Source organism: Danio rerio, chromosome 7, assembly GCF_052040795.2.
Source record: "Danio rerio strain M-AB ecotype USA chromosome 7, GRCz13ab, whole genome shotgun sequence".
Taxonomy (NCBI): domain Eukaryota; kingdom Metazoa; phylum Chordata; class Actinopteri; order Cypriniformes; family Danionidae; genus Danio; species Danio rerio.
The window spans coordinates 17,479,157-17,498,378 of record NC_141027.1 but is presented as its reverse complement, the minus strand read 5'-3'; the positions used below and the strand labels follow the sequence as shown (position 1 = coordinate 17,498,378).

General features: G+C 32.6%; 4 protein-coding genes across 19 annotated transcripts in view; 2 read left to right on the top strand and 2 right to left on the bottom strand.

Moving 5' to 3' along the window:
• nitr3c (novel immune-type receptor 3c) overlaps window positions 1-18,684 on the top strand; it is a gene marked incomplete in the record, with an annotated part of 33,865 nt that extends 15,181 nt beyond the window's left edge. Inside the window, 2 exon segments of the mRNA NM_001007202.1 lie at window positions 9,110-9,129; window positions 18,675-18,684.
• Window positions 4,555-7,901, bottom strand: LOC147835942 (uncharacterized). The gene is made up of 4 exons (XM_087260764.1): window positions 6,915-7,901; window positions 5,653-5,799; window positions 5,432-5,545; window positions 4,555-5,302 (listed from the first exon to the last, which is right to left on the bottom strand). Exons 2-4 carry the CDS (start codon window positions 5,786-5,788, stop codon window positions 4,620-4,622), a joined length of 933 nt encoding a protein of 310 aa, XP_087116890.1. The 5' UTR covers window positions 5,789-5,799; window positions 6,915-7,901; the 3' UTR covers window positions 4,555-4,619.
• Window positions 11,703-19,222, top strand: part of LOC147835938 (uncharacterized) — a 939,756-nt gene continuing 932,236 nt past the window's right edge. For 7 of the 16 annotated variants that reach the window (XR_015495459.1, XR_015495450.1, XR_015495458.1 and 4 more), the window contains exons 1-3: window positions 11,703-11,759; window positions 12,509-12,600; window positions 12,707-12,767. The gene's annotated coding sequence lies outside the window, so the exon portion shown is untranslated. Of the gene's footprint in view, window positions 11,760-12,451; window positions 12,601-12,637; window positions 12,768-19,222 lie in introns of those variants that run through there. The other 9 variants (XR_015495460.1, XR_015495451.1, XR_015495454.1 and 6 more) reach the window with 4 other exon arrangements.
• Window positions 15,003-19,222, bottom strand: part of nitr7a (novel immune-type receptor 7a) — a 111,091-nt gene continuing 106,871 nt past the window's right edge. Inside the window, 6 exon segments of the mRNA NM_001128565.2 lie at window positions 15,003-15,734; window positions 15,820-15,866; window positions 15,971-16,093; window positions 16,223-16,267; window positions 16,383-16,733; window positions 18,336-18,405. Coding sequence (NP_001122037.2) covers window positions 15,624-15,734; window positions 15,820-15,866; window positions 15,971-16,093; window positions 16,223-16,267; window positions 16,383-16,733; window positions 18,336-18,378 — 720 coding nt within the window. The 5' untranslated portion in view covers window positions 18,379-18,405 and the 3' untranslated portion in view covers window positions 15,003-15,623.

Genomic DNA, 19,222 nt, shown 5'->3' with positions numbered 1-19,222 from the left:
AGAAATATATAAATAACACTAGTAAAATATATAATTTAAAATACAATATTTAGTAACCAGATTAAATTTAGAAAGAAAACAGATTAGTTATTGTATTCTAAAAGAAATCATTGACTAACAAAGTCAGATTGTTCCTTTCACTTTTTTAATTATAATCAACACATTCAATATAAAAACTGTTAAATGAGTTTAAAGTTATATTGTTAAAATAAGAAAGCCTCAGTGAGATGTCTGTTTGCAGCTGGGTGTGCACCTTTATGCATGCATTGCTTGCACACATTGTGGTTTGATGATTTTCCAACCACAACACTGACCTCTTGCTTCTGTTTTGAAGCCTTGAAGCCCCTCTGAATAAAAACCACAGCAACATCCTTCTCAACAGACAAACACTGAACCAGAAACATCAAACCACTGCCCAGTTTACCGCCAACTAATTTACTTTGTGTTGATTTTTATTCATTTTTTGCTGTTGAAAATTAAAAGTGATCCCCTTTTCTGAATTGATCTGCATGTTTAATCATGGATGTGTTGAAGTAAATAACAGGGTGAGAATGCAAGCTCTGAAAACGTGATAAATCAGACGAGGGCTTTTATTTATTTATTTTTTGTCTTTTAAAACTGGGTTGGGTTTAGGGAAGTGAGTGGGTGGGTCAATCAGTGCTTTTGAAAACACGATTGTTTGGGTCTAGGGAAGGAGTACGGTGGGTCAGTCAGTCATTCAGTCAGTCAACAGCGGCCTTTGGAGAATTTATATGAGAACAGCAGGCACAAATGGAACTCATGAGAGAAATTAGAGATCTAAAAAAGTGTACACAGCGGCCTCTGGTGGATTCACAAAAACAAAAAGCGTAGCTCCTGAGATATATTTGGCGTTCTTCAGAAATGTATATAGAGGTACGTTTTCAAAATGAGCCTGGATTAGTATATTTTATTTGATTTCTGGTTTTGCTCATTTCAATATTTAATGAAAGATAATTATTCATAATGCCTTCTGTGTTTGATTTTTTTTACAAATAGGATTCTACATTGCTAACCTTATCTCATGTTCAGTAATTTAAAAAAGTAGTCAGTTAATAAAAATAATTGATTAATACAAAAATGACTTCAGCAATTGTTTTGGAAATGAAGTATGGATTCCAGATATGCAGTGAACAGAGAAATAAAATCCTGACATTTTCTTGACAAACTATGTTGTTTGCCTTAAGGGAAATCTAGCAATAGGTGTAATTTGTAAAGGGAAACATCCTGTACAGTTTAAAATAAACAATTTAATCAAAGCTGTTATATCTGCCTGTATTTATTAACAAAAATAGAATTTAATACATGTCACTTTTTAAGAGCGAGAGATCGAGAGAGCGATTGTATGTTATACTGACCACAATTATTCTCTTTTGCAGATTTTCAAAGGCTGACCACATGAAAAGATGTCGGTCTTTGTTGAAAAAAATGGTCGAGCATCGCTTCAGCAGTTCTCAATCTACACTGAGCGGCTGCTTCAAGTTTACAGGAAGTGACACGTATCATCGCTCGCTCTCTTTATCCCCTTATAACTGCACGGCCACACACCTCTGTGGTCAAGACACGGTACATCAAAATAATCTAACTGAAACACTCACACACACTTCAGAGTCTGAGATAATAATCAGTAAGACCTTTATTGCTAAATATCTAGAGCACTGAGAAACTGCAAAACTGTGTGAAATTTATCAAATATTTTTTTTACAATTTGTGTCATATTAATTCCTGTCTCAGTCTGTGAGTTTAATCTGTTCTTATAACACTTTGTATTTGACTTATTATGTTCATAATGGACTAATGCACCAGAAATTGTTGTGGTTTTGTCAGAGGCTGGAAAGAGGAAACATGTTTAATTTTAACATATTTAAAATATCGCCTCCTACTGGAACGTTTTGTTACTGACTGCTGTCAACCTATTCACAGACAAGCAGAACAAACTCAAAAATGGAAATCAAAGGGCTCCTATTTTACTTCTTTTTCAAGATTTAGGATGAGTCTTTTGCATCTCCAAAATGTGTCTGTAAAGTTTCAGCTCAAAATTCCCATCAGATTATTTATTAAATCTTTCAGAATATTTTCTACTTTAAACACTTATGTAGCTGTTTTTGTTGCCTGTGCCTTTAATGCTAGTTCTCCCCGCCCACCGTTTCCATGTGCCTGTCAGAGTGTGCCTCAATCTCCTCCTCAGCTGCGTCAGATGAAGGAAGCAGATCTCACTCAACGTTTGTAAAAAATACTACAGTAAGAACTTTCCCAATGATTATTTGATGTATTTGTTGTGGAGTTCAAGCCTTTTTGTAACGATGAATTACATATAGTTTCATTACAAAGTTCACGCACATAAACACAGTGGACACACACACACACAGTGTGCGTGTTTACCTTTGCACTGTTTTTGAACAGCAAATGTGACATGACACATGTTAATATAATAATGATAAGCTTCTTCTTTTATAATTGTACTGACATGCAGCTGTGGTGGTAAAGACTGTAAAATCACTGTAATTTATTACAAACATGCACTGTTTTAAAAATGTTTTAAACTTGTAAAACTCACTCTTGATCTCATTTGATGATGATTGATGATCACAGAGAGCTGAACAGATCTTTTAATCCTGGTTGCTTTGCGCACATCTTGTCTTGTTGAAATGATTATACACGTTACTATAAAGACATGTTAATACGCAGCTGTCAATCAAATAATTGGGTGGAGAAAACTGCACTCCTACGGCACGTTGCAGTGGGCCTCAAAATTGGAGGGATTTGGATCCTTTTTTAATGTTAGGAAATTAACAAAAAGAGACTTATTGCCTTTGTATCACCCCAGTATGTTAGTGGAAACACTATATCTAAACACAGTTCTGTCTAAACAGCTTCAGAAAGAAGATTTTCATCATAGGTGCCCTATAATATTGCTGTCAGTAAAGTGATAGTTCACCCAAAAATGAAAAATTCTTTTATCATTTACTCACCCGTAAACACGCTGGTTTTCAGCATTCTTCAGAAAATATTGTTTAGTATTTAACAGAAGAAAAAAAACCTCAAACGTGAGTAAATTATGACAGAATTTTCTTTTTTAGATGCTTCAATACTGTTTGGCTTGTTTTAAATAGGCCAATCGGATCTACAGTGTATAGGGTAATAAAGCTTTGTAGTACTTCTGAAATGATGAGAATTTTGCTTGCGTAATATTGTAGTACTGATGGGACTAAGTTAATAAATATAGTTGGGAAAATATAGACAGTAAAAATTACTACAATTGACATAAAATATTGCATTGGTGTATCCAAGTGAAAGGAGTTCTTTAGCATGAAAACTTGTTTTGTTCATTGGGAATTAATTGGATCACTATTATTTGCTATTGGTTGATGACATGTGAATGACATTTATTGCCCCGCCCTCATGGCATATTGAAAGCATGCATTGCTCCTGAATATATAGAGAAGAGAAAAGCAATGGTAAACATTATTGCATGAAATAGGGGAAGTTATTCTGATCAAGCATTATAAAAGTACAGGCTGATAAAAAAAGAAGAGCTGTCAGTTTTGATTTTCACAGCGACTTTCAAAACTTGAATTCTAGACTGACATCATGCATGATGGCACTACCGACGTCACGACAGGACAATAAATACATAAAAACTAATAAAAAAAGAAACATTTTTTTCCTAAAGACATAAGTTCACTAGCTAGATTATTGTTTTATCTTTTATGAACGTTTTCAAAAAGTCATTCCCCATACAGTCAATTATATTTTTTCCTGGCCAAAAAAAAATTTAAATGTAAATTGTATTTGTGTTGTTCGATAAAACACATTTCTGAAGTCTTTGAAAATATATATGATTTATGTTTAAATAGCCTGTGTTGATTGGTTTATGTGGAAATAAAGCTTTTCTTAATGTTACATGAATTTATCTTCTAGGATTGAAATATATGGAGGGTAAAATATAGATTAAAATGTTAAAAATGGTCTATGTATTTTTAAAAAATGTAATTATGTTAATTTATTGTTAAATTTATTAAGTAAATATATTTTTGGCCATTTTTTATTTTGAAATATTCATGACAATATAATTTTTTTACTGTATGAGACAATAGCCTACACCATCTCATTTTTGCTGCATAAATTCTCACTATTCAAACATGTTTTGATATTTTATGGTAAACAAATATTGACAGAAAAAAGCCCTGTGTTTGTCAACAGCATAAACCCCTACAGCAGAATAGAAGATACAGGATTTGTACATTTCTGAAGGGAGCTGCTGATCAGAGCATTATTTATTAAACTGTAATATAAACGTTTTGTGAGCAACACTTTTCACATTTTGACACCAGCAGACAAGCTAATCTAGTGCAAATCACAGCATAAATGTATGAATTTAACCACAATTAAAAACATGTGAGAGGATTAACTGTCAACTGTTTTTGCAAAATAAGTGAAAATTAAACAAACACATATTACTAGATCACCTCTATCAGGATAAAAAGGAGAGAAAGCAAGAAAATAAAATAGGTGAAAGAAATGACGAGGACAGTATTTGAGTTTTACATTGTTTATTTATCATTCAACAACATTCAAAATCAGCCCTCCACCCCTGTTTATTATATTACATAGACTCCATCACCACCACCACATTGAAACCGTAACGCTGCCTCCACCACATCCTCCTCTTCCTCCTTCTTCAATTTCTCCACATCCTTCTTGACATTCTCCTCCTCATTTATCATGTCCCATTTCGTTATTTTACTTTCCTTCCCCCTCTGTCTCTTCTTCTTTGACTTCTCTTTTCCAGTCCTTTTCTCCTTCTTTGTCTTCTCTTTCTCAGTCCTTTTCTCCTTCTTTGACTTCTCTTTCTCAGTCCTTTTCTCCTTCTTTGTCTTCTCTTTCTCAGTCCTTTTCTCCTTCTTTGTCTTCTCTTTCTCAGTCCTTTTCTCCTTCTTTGTCTTCTCTCTCTTTCCATATCTCTCCCTCCTCCATCTCTTGTTCTTCAACTTTTCTTCCTGAATTCTCCTTTTCTCCTTCTTACTCATCTCCTCCTCTTCCTCAATGCTATTATCCTCCTCCTCCTCCTCCTTTGTGTTCACCTCCGCCATCTTCTCCATCATTTCAGTTTTATCCGTTTCCTCCTCCTTCTTCTCTGTTATTGTAGTTTTCTCCTCCTCCTCTTTCTTTCTGTTCCGTCCTCTCCTTCCTCGTCTGGTCTTCCTTTTCTTTTTCTCCACCATTTTCACCTCCTCCTCCTCAACTTTCTCCTCTTCCTCCATCATGATCTCCTCTTGATCATCTGTTTAAAGAGAAATGATTGCAGTTTACACATTCAGAGGATGTTCAACACCAGGTGAGGGGAAAATAATACAATTTATTAATAACATCACAGACAAATATATATATAGACATAAATATGATGATTTACCATCAGTGGCTTGGTCTGCTGGAATGGAGGGGGATTTTTCTTCTGGATTTTTCTCCTCTTTATTCTCCTCCTCCACCACCATCATGTTCTCATTCTCCTCCTCCTCCACCACATCTGTCAAGAAGACATTAAACTTCAGGTAAGACCAGGTAATAAAATACAATTTATTTAAAGCATTAAAGTCTATTATTTAGCATCATAACATGTATCTGTTGAATCACCCAGAGTGAAGCAGAACATTGCTTTGAAAAAGGAAGCGATCCGGCTCCTTTTCTTCTTCCTCTCCTCCTTTTTCTTCCTCTTTTTCTCCTCTTTCTCCTTCCTTTTCAACTCCTTCTGCTTCATTTTCTCCTCCATCTCTAGATCAACTGAAGTTTACAGAAAGTTAATTATTGTAGTGGTACTTTTTTTTCTTAACACAAGTTGTGTTTCTCTTTTCATGTGTCACAGTAATGATCGATCTACAGGTTATTTAGTGCAATAACACATCCTTAAGTTTGTATTGTCTGAGTTTTTTAGTTTAAAAGTATATGAGGTTTAAATGGCAAGTGGAGATGAAAATAACACTGTTATTAAAGCCCCACTGCTAATAACTTGTATTTCACTTCCATCCATTTGATCAAATAAAGGTAAACTGCCAATAATGATTAAACATATTCTAAATAAGCACATTTCATATTGTTGGGTTACTTTTGAAACATTTGATGGAAGCCAAATGCAAAATGAACATGCAATTGAATGTTTTTTTGCAAAGATAAAGGACAAAATAGGCTGCGGTTAACATATTCACAATGTCAGATATTTTTAAAATAAGCTATTAAATCCAGCACATAGGGGAGCGCAAGTCACAAAGTAACATGGGGTGAAATGTAACAAAGTTTTAAGGTATTTGCTCGGGGTTAACCATGGCATGCTATCAAGGTTTTCACCACAGTGATGGCAAATGTCTTCCTGCCAATTATTGAAAAGGTTTGGTGCAATTTATATGAGAAACAGGAAAATCTATTTTTGCAGCATAAAAGTATTTTTATTGTAGTCAATATTTTTATTGAAAAAAGTAAGTAAAATCTTAAATTGCTGTGATTACTGTCTTCTAGGTTAAAAGATTACAGTGACTGCTAGCCAGTTTAGAGGAAAACACAACACAGCAGGGTTAGTTGTAACAGGGTGTTACAAAATAGGCCACACACTGTTGGACAATAATTAAACAAACAAAATAATGGCTGAATTTTGAGTGTAATGTTGACAACTTTTCAAATAATAAATATAAACACACTGAGCTATGTAGAATAAAAACTAGCTACTGAGGAAATACACGATTTAAAGTTAGCTTGATTTAAATTAATTTTGGGAAATCTGCCTTTTTAAGCATGTGTTACAACTAACCCTCTCTCTGTTACAACTTGCCATACAGGTGGGGTAAACAGTAACAGTTACTACTGTATATTGTTTAGTCCCCGCTCTCCACACACTATTTACTCACCCCAAGTGTTTCTTTTACGGTTTTCTTTCTTCGGAACAGACAGCAAGACGTTTTGATAAAACAATATATGTATTTGTTGAAAGTGTGAAATATCGACCAACCGCCACAACTACAAATCAACAAAAGATTTCTCTGAGCTGCACAGCTTAAAAATGACGTTCATCTACTGCAACTATGGTAACAAGACACCGCAAACGCCACAAAATTGAGTGCAAATATTGTTAGATGTACAAATCCATATTAACGGAATAAAAGCGGGTCTAAGTGTCATTAACAACATGTAAATTATAATTTGACATAGCCTATCCCTCATGGAGTGTCACTGTTCTGCAATTTTCAGCTTTAATTTGCCTGACGTGGAAATATGAATAATCTCTGAATTAGGTGTTTAATTGGATCGGCCACGGCCATCCCTAACTCTGGCTATACCCCAAAACGATTTGCTGTTGATATTATTCTTTTAAATGTACTTATGTAAATTCACAAATATTTAAATAAATAAATAAATAAAACAAACAAATAAATAAAATGCTGCCACTAAAATATTGTGGATTGATTGGTGCCACTGACGTACTGATTCATTGCCTTTTCACCTCCCCGATCCTCGTTGACAGTATACGCACACACCTTCAATAGACAGCAAAAGCATTTAATACCTCAGGGTATATCAATAGAAGAAGCTGCATTAATAATATTGTGGCTAAAAAAATAAAATAAAAAACGATAAATGATATTATTAGGGTCTGTATAGTAAGTGTGTATAATGTATTTTGTTCAGTTTATTCATGTGTTTTTGTATATTAATTCATTAATTTTAGACATGGCATAGCCTTTACTGTATGCTGTAAAATAAAAGTATATGGAAAAATAACTGAAAAGATGATTATACATATAAAAGATGTTTTTAAACTAACTAATGAAATTTATTTGGTTTGCACATGTACTTGTTGAATTATTTCAAGGAATAAATTGGAATATTTCAAGAATAATTAATTAATTAAAACCATATTATTTCATTTACCAGTAACAAAAATATAACATTACACTGAATTCATAATTGTTTTTGTGTGTGCCACCTCAAGATTCGGTGTGGCCTCTTCTGGCCACCCCTAAAAAGAAATTCTGGGGGCGCCACAGCATCCAGGACCAGGTTTGACACCACAAACTGCTCAACATGTCATTCCTCTTTTTCACCAGCAGAGGAGACTGTTGACCAATACTTGACATGTAGGGGGTCAATAAATATGTAATGGGTGCATATATATATATATATATATATATATATATATATATATATATATATATATATATATATATATATATATATATTGTAAAAAGTGGCCCACCTACAAAAATTTAGGCGATTGAATGGATGTATTTTGAATACATCCATAACGTATTGTTGCAAGTACACCCGTCTGCAGCCCGCAGATCGGGGCGGGGCTGAATATGGGGCAGGACTGAGCCCATAAGTGGGCGGGACTGAACATGTCGCTCCGCCTACAAGTCTTTAATTGGTTCACGGAGACATATTGACGTTGATGTAATGTATGCTTTCGATTCCGGTTTTCATCTCTGCATGGTAAGTACACGTCTTCTGTCATGTAAAGGGTTAAATTATAGTGCAGTACACCTCACGAGCTACGTATTATATGTAATTTATTTAATTAAAGGCCTTTAAGGAGATATGAAGTTTTAAAACCTTTAAAAAAATGTTTTCTGTGTTAGGGTTGGCGTTATCCAGGTTGATCGTACAGTTGGCGGTCTTATTCACTTAAAAGAATAATGTAAACTTTAAAGAGTTTCGAGCAACACAGTCCATCACATGAAGTTTATTGATATCAAAGATAACAAAATATATTTTTCTTTGTGGCATGTTCTCTAATTTATATACTCTGGTAATGTTAATGCTAAATATGTACAATATTAATTGAACTTACTGATCTATACTACATTTTGTTTGTAGATCATTGGCATTGATATATATTCATCACTATGATTCTTGTGGAGCATATTCTCTGTTTTATTTCATTTTACCTCAGTTATTTCTCTGTTTCTGTTTTAATAGATTTTTGCTTTTAATTTGCTTTTAAATATATTTATTTACACTTCATGTTCTCTTTTTTTTGTTTACTTTATAATCCATGAATGAAACTTATGCAAAGGGGAATGTGAGGAGGGGGCATGCGTAGTACAAACATATTTTATTCTTTGAGTTTAACTTTAATATACTTTATGTTAAGCGACATGTTGATGATTGTTGGTTATTTTGTACAGATGCCGCCTGAGATCCTGCAGTGTATCCTACTGAGAGTTGTCACACAGGATGGTGATGGGACATTTCTGCAACACTCACTGACATCCAGGACCTGCTGAGCCGTCATTCATTCATTCATTTTCTTGTCGGCTTTGTCCCTTTATTAATCTGGGTTCGCCACAGCGGAATGAACCGCCAACTTATCCAGCAAGTCTTTACGCAGCTGATGCCCTTCCAGCCGCAACCCATCTCTGGGAAACATCCACACATACATTCACACACACTACGTACAATTTAGCCTACCAAAATCACCTGTACCGCATGTGTTTGGACTGTGGGGGAAACTGGAGCACCCGGAGGAAACCCACGCAAAGGCAGGGAGAACATGCAAACTCCACACAGAAACGCCAACTGAGCTGAGGTTCGAATCAGCGACCCAGCAACGTTCTTGCTGTGAGGTGACAGCACTAACTACTGCGCCACTGCCTCGCCGAGCCATTGTCAGTAATCCAAAATTCAAGAAGCAGGCTGTGTGTGTGTGTGTGTGTGTGTGTTTTTGTGTGTACACATGATAAAGAATACAGAATATGCCAAGCACTTTTTTTTACAGTACTCCATTAGTTGTAAAACTTTGAATTATGGTTGTGTCTTGCTTAAATATGTACTTGATTTTTTTTTAGGTTTCATCAATCAGAGTGCCATATACTTTGACAAAGTGCTTTGTCTGTTGGGTATGGCGAGAGGGGGGTCCTGCAAGCATTCAGTTCAACAAATGACTTCCCAATATATTGCTCAGCAGATTGTTACTTCTGTAGTGGAATTTCCCTGTAAAATATATATATAATAGTTTTTATGTTTATTAAAGGTAATAATAATCACAAACTGCTGTATCTTAAATTATTATTATTATTTTCTTTAAATTGTCAGTCTTCCTTTTGTACATGTGTGCATGTGCATACGCAGATGTTCTGTAGGTGAGACATCTGACATCTAAAAAAACACAGATCTGCCAGATTTTTAATTAAACCGAGAAAGAGGGACTTTCAACAGAGTGTAATGCTTTGTGTTGGTGTTTTTACTGAAGATGAAGTTGGTATGTATTTATCAGCATTTGTCAAATAAAAAATTCAGAAGCTTACACGAGTGCTGTACTTATTATTGTCAAATTTATTTTCATTAATTTGTGTCCTGATAAATAAGTAATAAATAAAACTGGCCGTTTGTGCCACCCTACTAATATAATATTAAGTGTATTAAATATTCTAATTAAATGAAATAGATTAACAATGTTGTATGTGACTCTTAATAACCAAACAAAATCATTATAAAAAATATTTTTAAAGATCTACAGTGCAGAAATGGATCCAGAAGGGTTGTTAGAAAGAGGTATTAAAGTATTTACCCTGTATTTACAAATATTACAAAAATAAAACCAAGAAGACTGCATTTTAATTTAGTAATATTAGATTATAAAATTATTTGTAACTTATTAATTAAAATGTAGAACAGATATTAAAACCACCCAGTAGGTGGCAGCAGAGCACTGTCTTCATTCAAATGGAGAAACTGAACAAAACTAATGGATTGGTAAATAATAAATAATGAAATTGATTGCATCCATAGATAACACACCATGTAATATGAAAAAAAATTAATGAAAAAATTTACTTATGCTGTAACATTTACATATAACAGATAATATACATTTATATTCATAGCAGCATCAAAGTAAAAATAAATCCATCATATGATGAAATAATCTGATTTAATAAGTAAAAAGGTTACAAACTTCCCTTAATAAATAATAGCTTATCCCTGCTCTTAATAAAACTCAAAGCAGTGCAGTATTGAAAGAGAAACAATTGGACACATGCCCAATATTTTGAATAGCCTTAAATCAAAGTATAATTTTAATATTTTCAATTGTACATTTTCCAGAAAACTCTCCCATTCAAAGATAAAGAATTAAACTGAACTAAAAACACTGCATTTTTATTTTAGTTTTTCTCTCTCTATCTTTATTTGTTGTAAATGTGCAATATGCAATTGCATTTTGAAGCAAAATAATAAACCATTAAAATATCAAAATTAAAATCACTGCATTTCTTAAGTGACACCATTGTGAAAAGAGTCTTTTGAATCTTATGTAATATTTTTTAGCAGGAGAAATACCATTATGAAATTCACATAACTGTTAACATAATTAACATATAAAACACTCAGCAAGCATGTCCACTTTTGTGTATTTTTGTGTTTATTAACAATAAAAACAATATTTAAGAAGTTGGAAATGCATTTCCTGTTTACTTACACCACGTAGTGGGCATTCACGCTATTACGTTTCCACTAACCAATGAAATTACAGGTGGGCGTGGCTGAATGTGCAGCCCCGCCCCACATTCATCCCCGCCCAGATCTGCAGGCTGCAGACAGGGGCTTCTATATTGTTGGGCTAATCCCAAAGTTATTTTTGTATATCCTGTAGAGGGCGCTTAATGGATAAAAAAATGTTGAACAGAGCAGCTCGGGTCAGAGTTCATTGAAGACAGTCAGAGCTCGTGTTGATTTGTTTCTTTACTTCTTTGCAGGTAAGAGAAATATTGTTTGTATAAACACTTAAAATTAAGTTAAATGGGTCAGGATGGTTTCGTTACACATGGGAATGCAGATTTATGCAGTCTTGTGAAATTAATTGGTTTTGTGTGATTTTAGTGAACTAATTAACTTGTGTAATCTTTTAACTAATGTGCAAAGAAACATAGCAGAATTAGTAAGCATTTACACAAAATGAGTTCATGAGTGTGTTTGAAGAGTTTAAAATGTGAACAATTGTAATTATAGTAAGAAATCGTCGTAAGACGAATTGATGGTAAAAGTAGCAGTGTTGAGCCAAAATGGCGACAACAATATGTGAGTTAGAGCCAAAATGGTGTCGTCTATGTGAAACAAAGAGGCAAACTAGTTTAATGAAATATTAGTAGTTACATTAATGTTCATGTTTTGTCATAATCTTTATATATGTGAACTAAATGTTTTAGTTAAAAAAGAGAGCATTTGTAACAGTAATGTGATTGTTTACAAGTATACAGTATTTAAATGCCTGATAAAATGAACAGTACATACGCCATCAGATCACAAAAATACAAGAACTTTATTGTATAGATGGACATTCAGTTACATACAGTTTATTGCAAGTTTATTGTTTACAATGGTGACAACCAAAAACTGTTGTTTTATTCAGTAAAAAAAGGTTTTGTGTTTCCTTTTGAAGAAAAAATGCAGAGTTCATTAAAGACCGTCAGAGCTCGTATTGATTTGTTTCTTTACTTCTCTGCAGTTATACATTTCACTTACCTGTTTGGGTCTCTTCAGCCTGAGGCGGGTAACAGACACAATCAGTTCCACCAGTTGAGGATGCCTCTTCTCAGGGTAAGTCATTCATTAATTCATTTTATTTTTGGCTTAGTTCCTTTATTAAACAGGCGTCGACACAGTTGAATGAACTGTCAACTTATTCAGCACATGTTGTACACAGCAGATACCCTTCCAGCCTCAACCCATCACAGGGAAACACCCATACACTCTCATTCCTCAATGTAAGTATCAGAGATATGAATTTATGATCCAAATCAATATTTGTTCTTGATTATTACCTGAGTTTGTGCATGAACAAAATGAAAAAATGTTAAAAAAAGTATAATAGAGATTACATGACTTCATTTATTTTTACCACAGAGGCTGTATCACTTTTGGCTTTCAGAAAAAAAAATTGTTTACATGTAAATTCATTTATAAGAGAATTGCTTCAATTTGTTGTTGACTTAAATCTCATTTTTAGATGCTGTGAAATCGAATAACCTCGTCATCGGCACTGTAAAAGTGATTTGTTAAGTTTACTCAATTGAACTGTGCAAACTCATTGCCTTCAATTAAGTAATCTTAACTTAATAGAATCAGCTCATATTTACTAAAAGTAATTATCACTTCTGTTGAGTCACGTTTACTCTGGTCATTTAAGTAAAGTTAACTTAATCAAAACTGTGATCCGAGGAATGGTGCTAGTAAAGTTTTCTTAAACATACTTACAGTGTATGATTGTGTATTAATAATAAATGTGTATATTGATATTATAGTTTCAAAAACATGGTAAACTAGTAAAAACCACAGCTGTCTTTTCATAATTCTAAACATTTATTTTCACAATACTGAATATCAGAAACAGTGGAGAAAATCAGTATTTAAAGGGAGAATTCACCCAAAACTGTAAATGCTGTCATCATTTATTCTCTCTTCACTTGTTCAAAACCTTTTTCCTCTGTTGAACACACAAGAAGATATTTTGAAGAATGCTGGAAGCTGCTTGACTTCCATAGTAACTGTTTTTGTCTACAGAAGTCAATAGTTGTCTGTAACCAGCATTCAACAGAGAAAAGTAACGCAAAGGTTAAAAACTGCATAAAGGATGGAATAATTTTCATTTTTGGTGAAATATCCCTTCAACATACAGTGCATTTTTTTTCTTTCTTTTTTTGCATGAAAACTTAAAAAGTCCTGCATAAAATGCATGAACATATCTCAGGCATAATAATTTTTTCAGCATGTCATGTTGGAAGGTTTTAAAACTTAGTCGAATATAAGTCAACACAGATTTAAGTCGGATGACCTCAACTGTCTAATCTGCATTGCATATCTCTGCATTCATAACACTATTCAGTGATCACTCTGGCAGATCAGTCAGATCATGTTGTCTGATCTTCATCAATATAGTATTAGTATACAGTAACTCATTAACACGCACGTCCAGAAATAACAAAACATACAAATTTATTCATTTTTTTTTTTTTTTTTTTGCTTAGTCCCTTTATTAATCTGGGGTCACCACAGCGGAATGAACCGGCAATTTATCCAGCATATGTTTTATGCAGCGGATGCCCTTCCAACTGCAACCCATCACTGGGAAACACCTATACACTCTCATTCATACACATACTACGTTCAATTTAGCATACTTAATTCACCTATAACGCATGTCTTGTGGGGAAAACCAGAGCACCCAGAGGAAACCCATGCCAACACATGCAAACTCCACACAGAAACGCCAACTGACTCAGCTGAAGCTTGAACCAGCAACCTTCTTGCTGTAAGGCGACAGCGCTACCCACTTCACCAATGCGCCGCCCTGAACACATACAAATAATAACTAAATTGTTTAGAAATATTTTAAATAAAACCGAATTCAAAAACTGAACTAACATGTTTTCCTTACTGGCTACGACATCTGAGCCAATTCTACATCCTAAAACAGGTCATCACAGTGGCAGTGGTCTTGTGTTCTGCTGGTCAATCTCAGGCTTTTTCTGCCTAGATTTCGGGTCCAAAAAAAGCGCGCGGTAAATTAATCAATATTATTTGCATTTATAGTCGTAATGTTTATTTCCACGCATAATCACAGATGATTTATCTTTTGTAAATTGTTCAAATATTGGTGTCAGCAAATCCACAGGTGCTTTTGTAAATATTCAATTTAATATGAGACATTGACTAATAAGGGATCATTATTGAGATGTTGAAGTTCACTTGAGTTGTGGTTTGGAGTTTAGAAATGACACTTTCTTTACATTATGTACTTCATGCCACAAAAACCATATGACATTTCAAATTAGTGAAATAACTGATTATATTATTAGATTAGTATGCAAATTTAGCGAATGTAATTTGTACACGCATAGGCTAATGGTGAAATTGGTGAAAATAATACTTATAGTAAGAATGACTATTGCTGCATCAGTAAAGTATACAAAAAACTTCACGTTAAATTAAGTCAACTGAAAAAGTCAAGTTCAAATAATTGTTTATAGCAAATAATTGTTGAAAATTAAACCATTTTATCCTTCACAACATCCTGTATCAGTCTTAAGTGCTTAATAGGCCCATGAACATTTCCTGCCTTATATCAAACTATTTCATAACCATAACAAGAGGCAAAACTCTATGTTAAAACAGCTGTCATAACAGAGTGATGAGAAGATGACGGATGTTTACTGTATGATGGATGTTGACTGTGTCGTGAAATGGCCTTAAACAATAACTAAATGCACTACTGAATGTTACTTTGACACACATGCACACTTTACATGTAAACACATCAGCTTTTTACAGCGTAATACTCAATACTTGTGAGTACTTTTGTAAGGGCTACTTTTTACTCATACTTTGAGTAATATTTACAACAGATACTTTTATTCTACCTGCTCTACATTTTTGGACAAGTAATGGAACTTTTACTTGAGTATGATTTTCAGTACTCTTTCCACCACTGTCAATATGTGTGTTTTTTTTTTGATTCTCGAAAGCTATATAGGTAATTAAAATGTAAAACAGGAAATGCGTTGGGACCATTGTTATTGTTTACATCCTTCAAAATGGTCTATAGTTTTCTGATAATCTGCAGATCATCTTACTGCATAAACAGCATGTGTCTCAACATCCTTGAAAGTCCTTACGAGCCCACTGTTGTTTTTAGCAAAATGTACAGGTGCGAAGTTCAAGTCTGAATCTTTATTCTGGAAAATAAATAAATAAATAAATTAATTAATTAAATATATACATAAAATACAAAAAAAAATCTATATTTTATATTTGGAAAACCTTGTGCAACTGATGTAACTCTTCATTGTGATCATGAAACTCAGCATCTAAGCAAAACAAAAAAAGTCATCAATACCATTTTTAATTGAATTAATAAAGCTGGATGGGTATTTCAGTGTATTTTAACGGATTCACATGCCTTTATGCTTACTTGATTTCTTTAGCCTTATTAAGACTACAATAGCAAAACCAGTAGAAAGTAAAATGAAGCCGCTCGAGATCAGTGTCAGTGTGCAAAAGAAAAAGCAGGATGTAGGCGTCTGTTCAGTTGTTCCTGTTAAAATCATTCAAAAACAGAAAGAGACAGAAAAAGTTATTTATAAAAATTAACATGAAATTACTTTTCATTTTTAGAGAGAAAATGCAAAGAACAGCTTTTTATGTGTGTTTGTGTGACACATACTATGATCTGTATTTTGAGTATCTTCTTCCTTGAACTGATTTGTCACTTTGAAGATTAAAAACACACATAAATAATTAATATTCATTTTCAATCAAAAGCACATAACAGTATTGGAAAAAAATTAAGATGATAATAGATCAAACTGAGATTTAAACATTACCGTTTACTACAACTAACTGTGTTTGATTGTGAAACTTCATGTGGTTTTCGATAAAACTTCCACAGTAAAACATTCCAGAGTCCGAAACATCCACGCTGATAATCCTCAGTGTAGAAAACGTTGCATTCACTGACATCTCTATACGAGTCTTCTGAAATCCATTCAAATATATGGAGTCAGGATTTGTGCCAACATATTGAGTAACAATACAGAGTGGCAGAGAATCATCTGTCTGCTTGAACCAGGCTATATAACTGGACTCTTTCAGGATGTTTGAACACAGAAGAGAAACTGTAGTTCCGCTGTACGTTTTCGTGAAAGTTGAAAAGGCATGTTTTACAAAGATGACACCTAAAAACAATGAAGAACAGTAAGTTGTAAGATAAGAAGTTATATTTAGATGCATCTGAAACAGTGTTATAATTGTAAATTTTTTCTGTATGATATATAATTTTTCTGTAATATGTAGCAGTGGGCCAAAACTGATGTCTGCATTTGCGCCTTCCCCATGTCCACTATATTTGCGCAATATTGACTCTTAATGACCTTACAAAGTTTAATAAGATATTTCACTGACCTAAAGTTATGTGATGAGCCAAAGCTAATTGAAAATATGTTTATATACAAATTTTAAATATAATAGCTAATTTCTAATAACTGAGTTCTTTTATCTTTGCCATGATGACAGCACATATTTGACTAGATATTTTTTTCAAGATACTAGTATTCAGCCTTTACTGCAATTTAAAGGCTTCACTGGGTTATTTAGGCAAATCCTTGTATAAAGATGGTTTCTTCTGTAAACAATCTATATATATATATATATATATATATATATATATATATATATATATATATATATATATATATATATATATATATATATATATATATATATATATATATATATATATATATATATATATTTATATATATATATATATATATATATATATATATATATATATATATTTATATATATTTATATATATATATATATATATATATATATATATATATATATATATATATATATAGTACTTTAAATGTTTTAGTTTTTTATTAAAAACTAAAAAAGTTTTATAAAAAATTGTAGCTGAAATAAAACTAAGAAAATTTTACCAGAATAAAAAATATATTAGAAGAGGAGAAAAATTAAAAAAATCAAGAGGTCAAAAATTAAAGAAGAGTTAAAAATTGTTACTTTAACTGCATATATTGAGCGTAAGAAAACTTGAGAGTAGGTAAATGATGATATTATTTCAATTTCAGGATGTACTTTTTCCTTTAAAACTGTTAAGTAATAAATAATTTTATTCTCTCTTATGAGAAGATGCTGTTAGAATTGCAATTAGAATTAGACAGACTTTCGCAATGTGGAAAAAAAAAAACACCAAACCTAAAACATATTTTGAAGATTTGAGATTTTTTACTTTGTGAAAATAGCATGGCAGTGTTTTTAAATTGGAATCCAAAAATAATGATAAACGTATAAATAACATGAGCACTCTGTACAATAAGATCAGTTAATTTATTTACTAAAATGAACTAATAATGAACAATACTTGTACAGCATTTATTAATCATTATTAAACATTTACTAAAACATTATTAACATCCAAATTCATATTTTTTAACATTAATAAACTGTGAGTTAACAAACACTAACAAAGAACGACTGTATTTTCATTAACTAACATAATACTGTAAAAAATGTATTGTTCATTGTTTGTTCATGTTAATAAATGTGTTAACTAACATTAACTAATACAACTTTATTGTAAAAAGTTACCAATAACATAAATTGAATATATAAAATATGTGCATTTGTCATGTACTGCACAGTAGCCATGTTGTTATATACTCTACTGCATATTTAAATTTAAGGTAAACGTGATCTTTCTGTTTCTGTTACGCAAATTCAAAGAGAAAATATTGTAAAAGTGTATTTACCTATTAAAAAGAGCATCAGCGGATGTAGTCCAGACAAATTCATGTTTACGTTCCAGTCAAATCGACTCAACTGAGAATAAACAAATTGAGCTTTATTTATGAGAAGAGGATGTGGCTTTTACATGACATGCTCCATCTCTATTAAAGCAGGATGCAATCTACTCTGTATAAACATCGTCTGGAGGGTTGTCTTAAAAAGTGTAAAATAATAACAAACTTGTTTTTGCACAGAGAAAATATCAGAACCATTTAATAAAAGCAGAACTCAGTTGTATCTTATTTATCTTCTAAAGTGCAAAAAAAAAAAGCTCAAAGAATGCTGTTAATAAGATAATGTAGATAAATAAATTCAGATCAAATAAAGTAGACAGTTAACTGTTTGTGCAGTACACATCCTAGTGTAAGAGCATTGCTTCTGTCATCATTTACTCACCCTTCACTTGTTACAAACCTTTAAAAGTTTCCTTCGTCGGTTAAAAACAAAAGCAGATATTTTGAAAAATGTTGAAATCCTGTAACCATTGACTTCCTCAGTATTAGTTTTCCCACTATAAAAGTCAACAGTTTAAAAAAATCTGCTTTTGTGCTGAAGGAAAGTTATAAAGGTTTAGAACCACTTGAGAGAGAATAAATAATAAGTACATTTTCATTTTTTTTGGGTGAACAATCCCTTTAATAAATTAACTGAAATAAAAGTCAGCCAATAGGGGGAGACATTTCTGCCATAGTTTATTTTTAAGAAATATGTTTGGGTGTTTATATAGTTGTACTGTTGTGTGATGTTTATTTAACACAAACTGAGAAATCCACAATGAAGAGTGCATGCTGATAATGAGTATATTACTGCCTAAATAATATCAAGCAATTTTACATGGTCGTCATGTTAT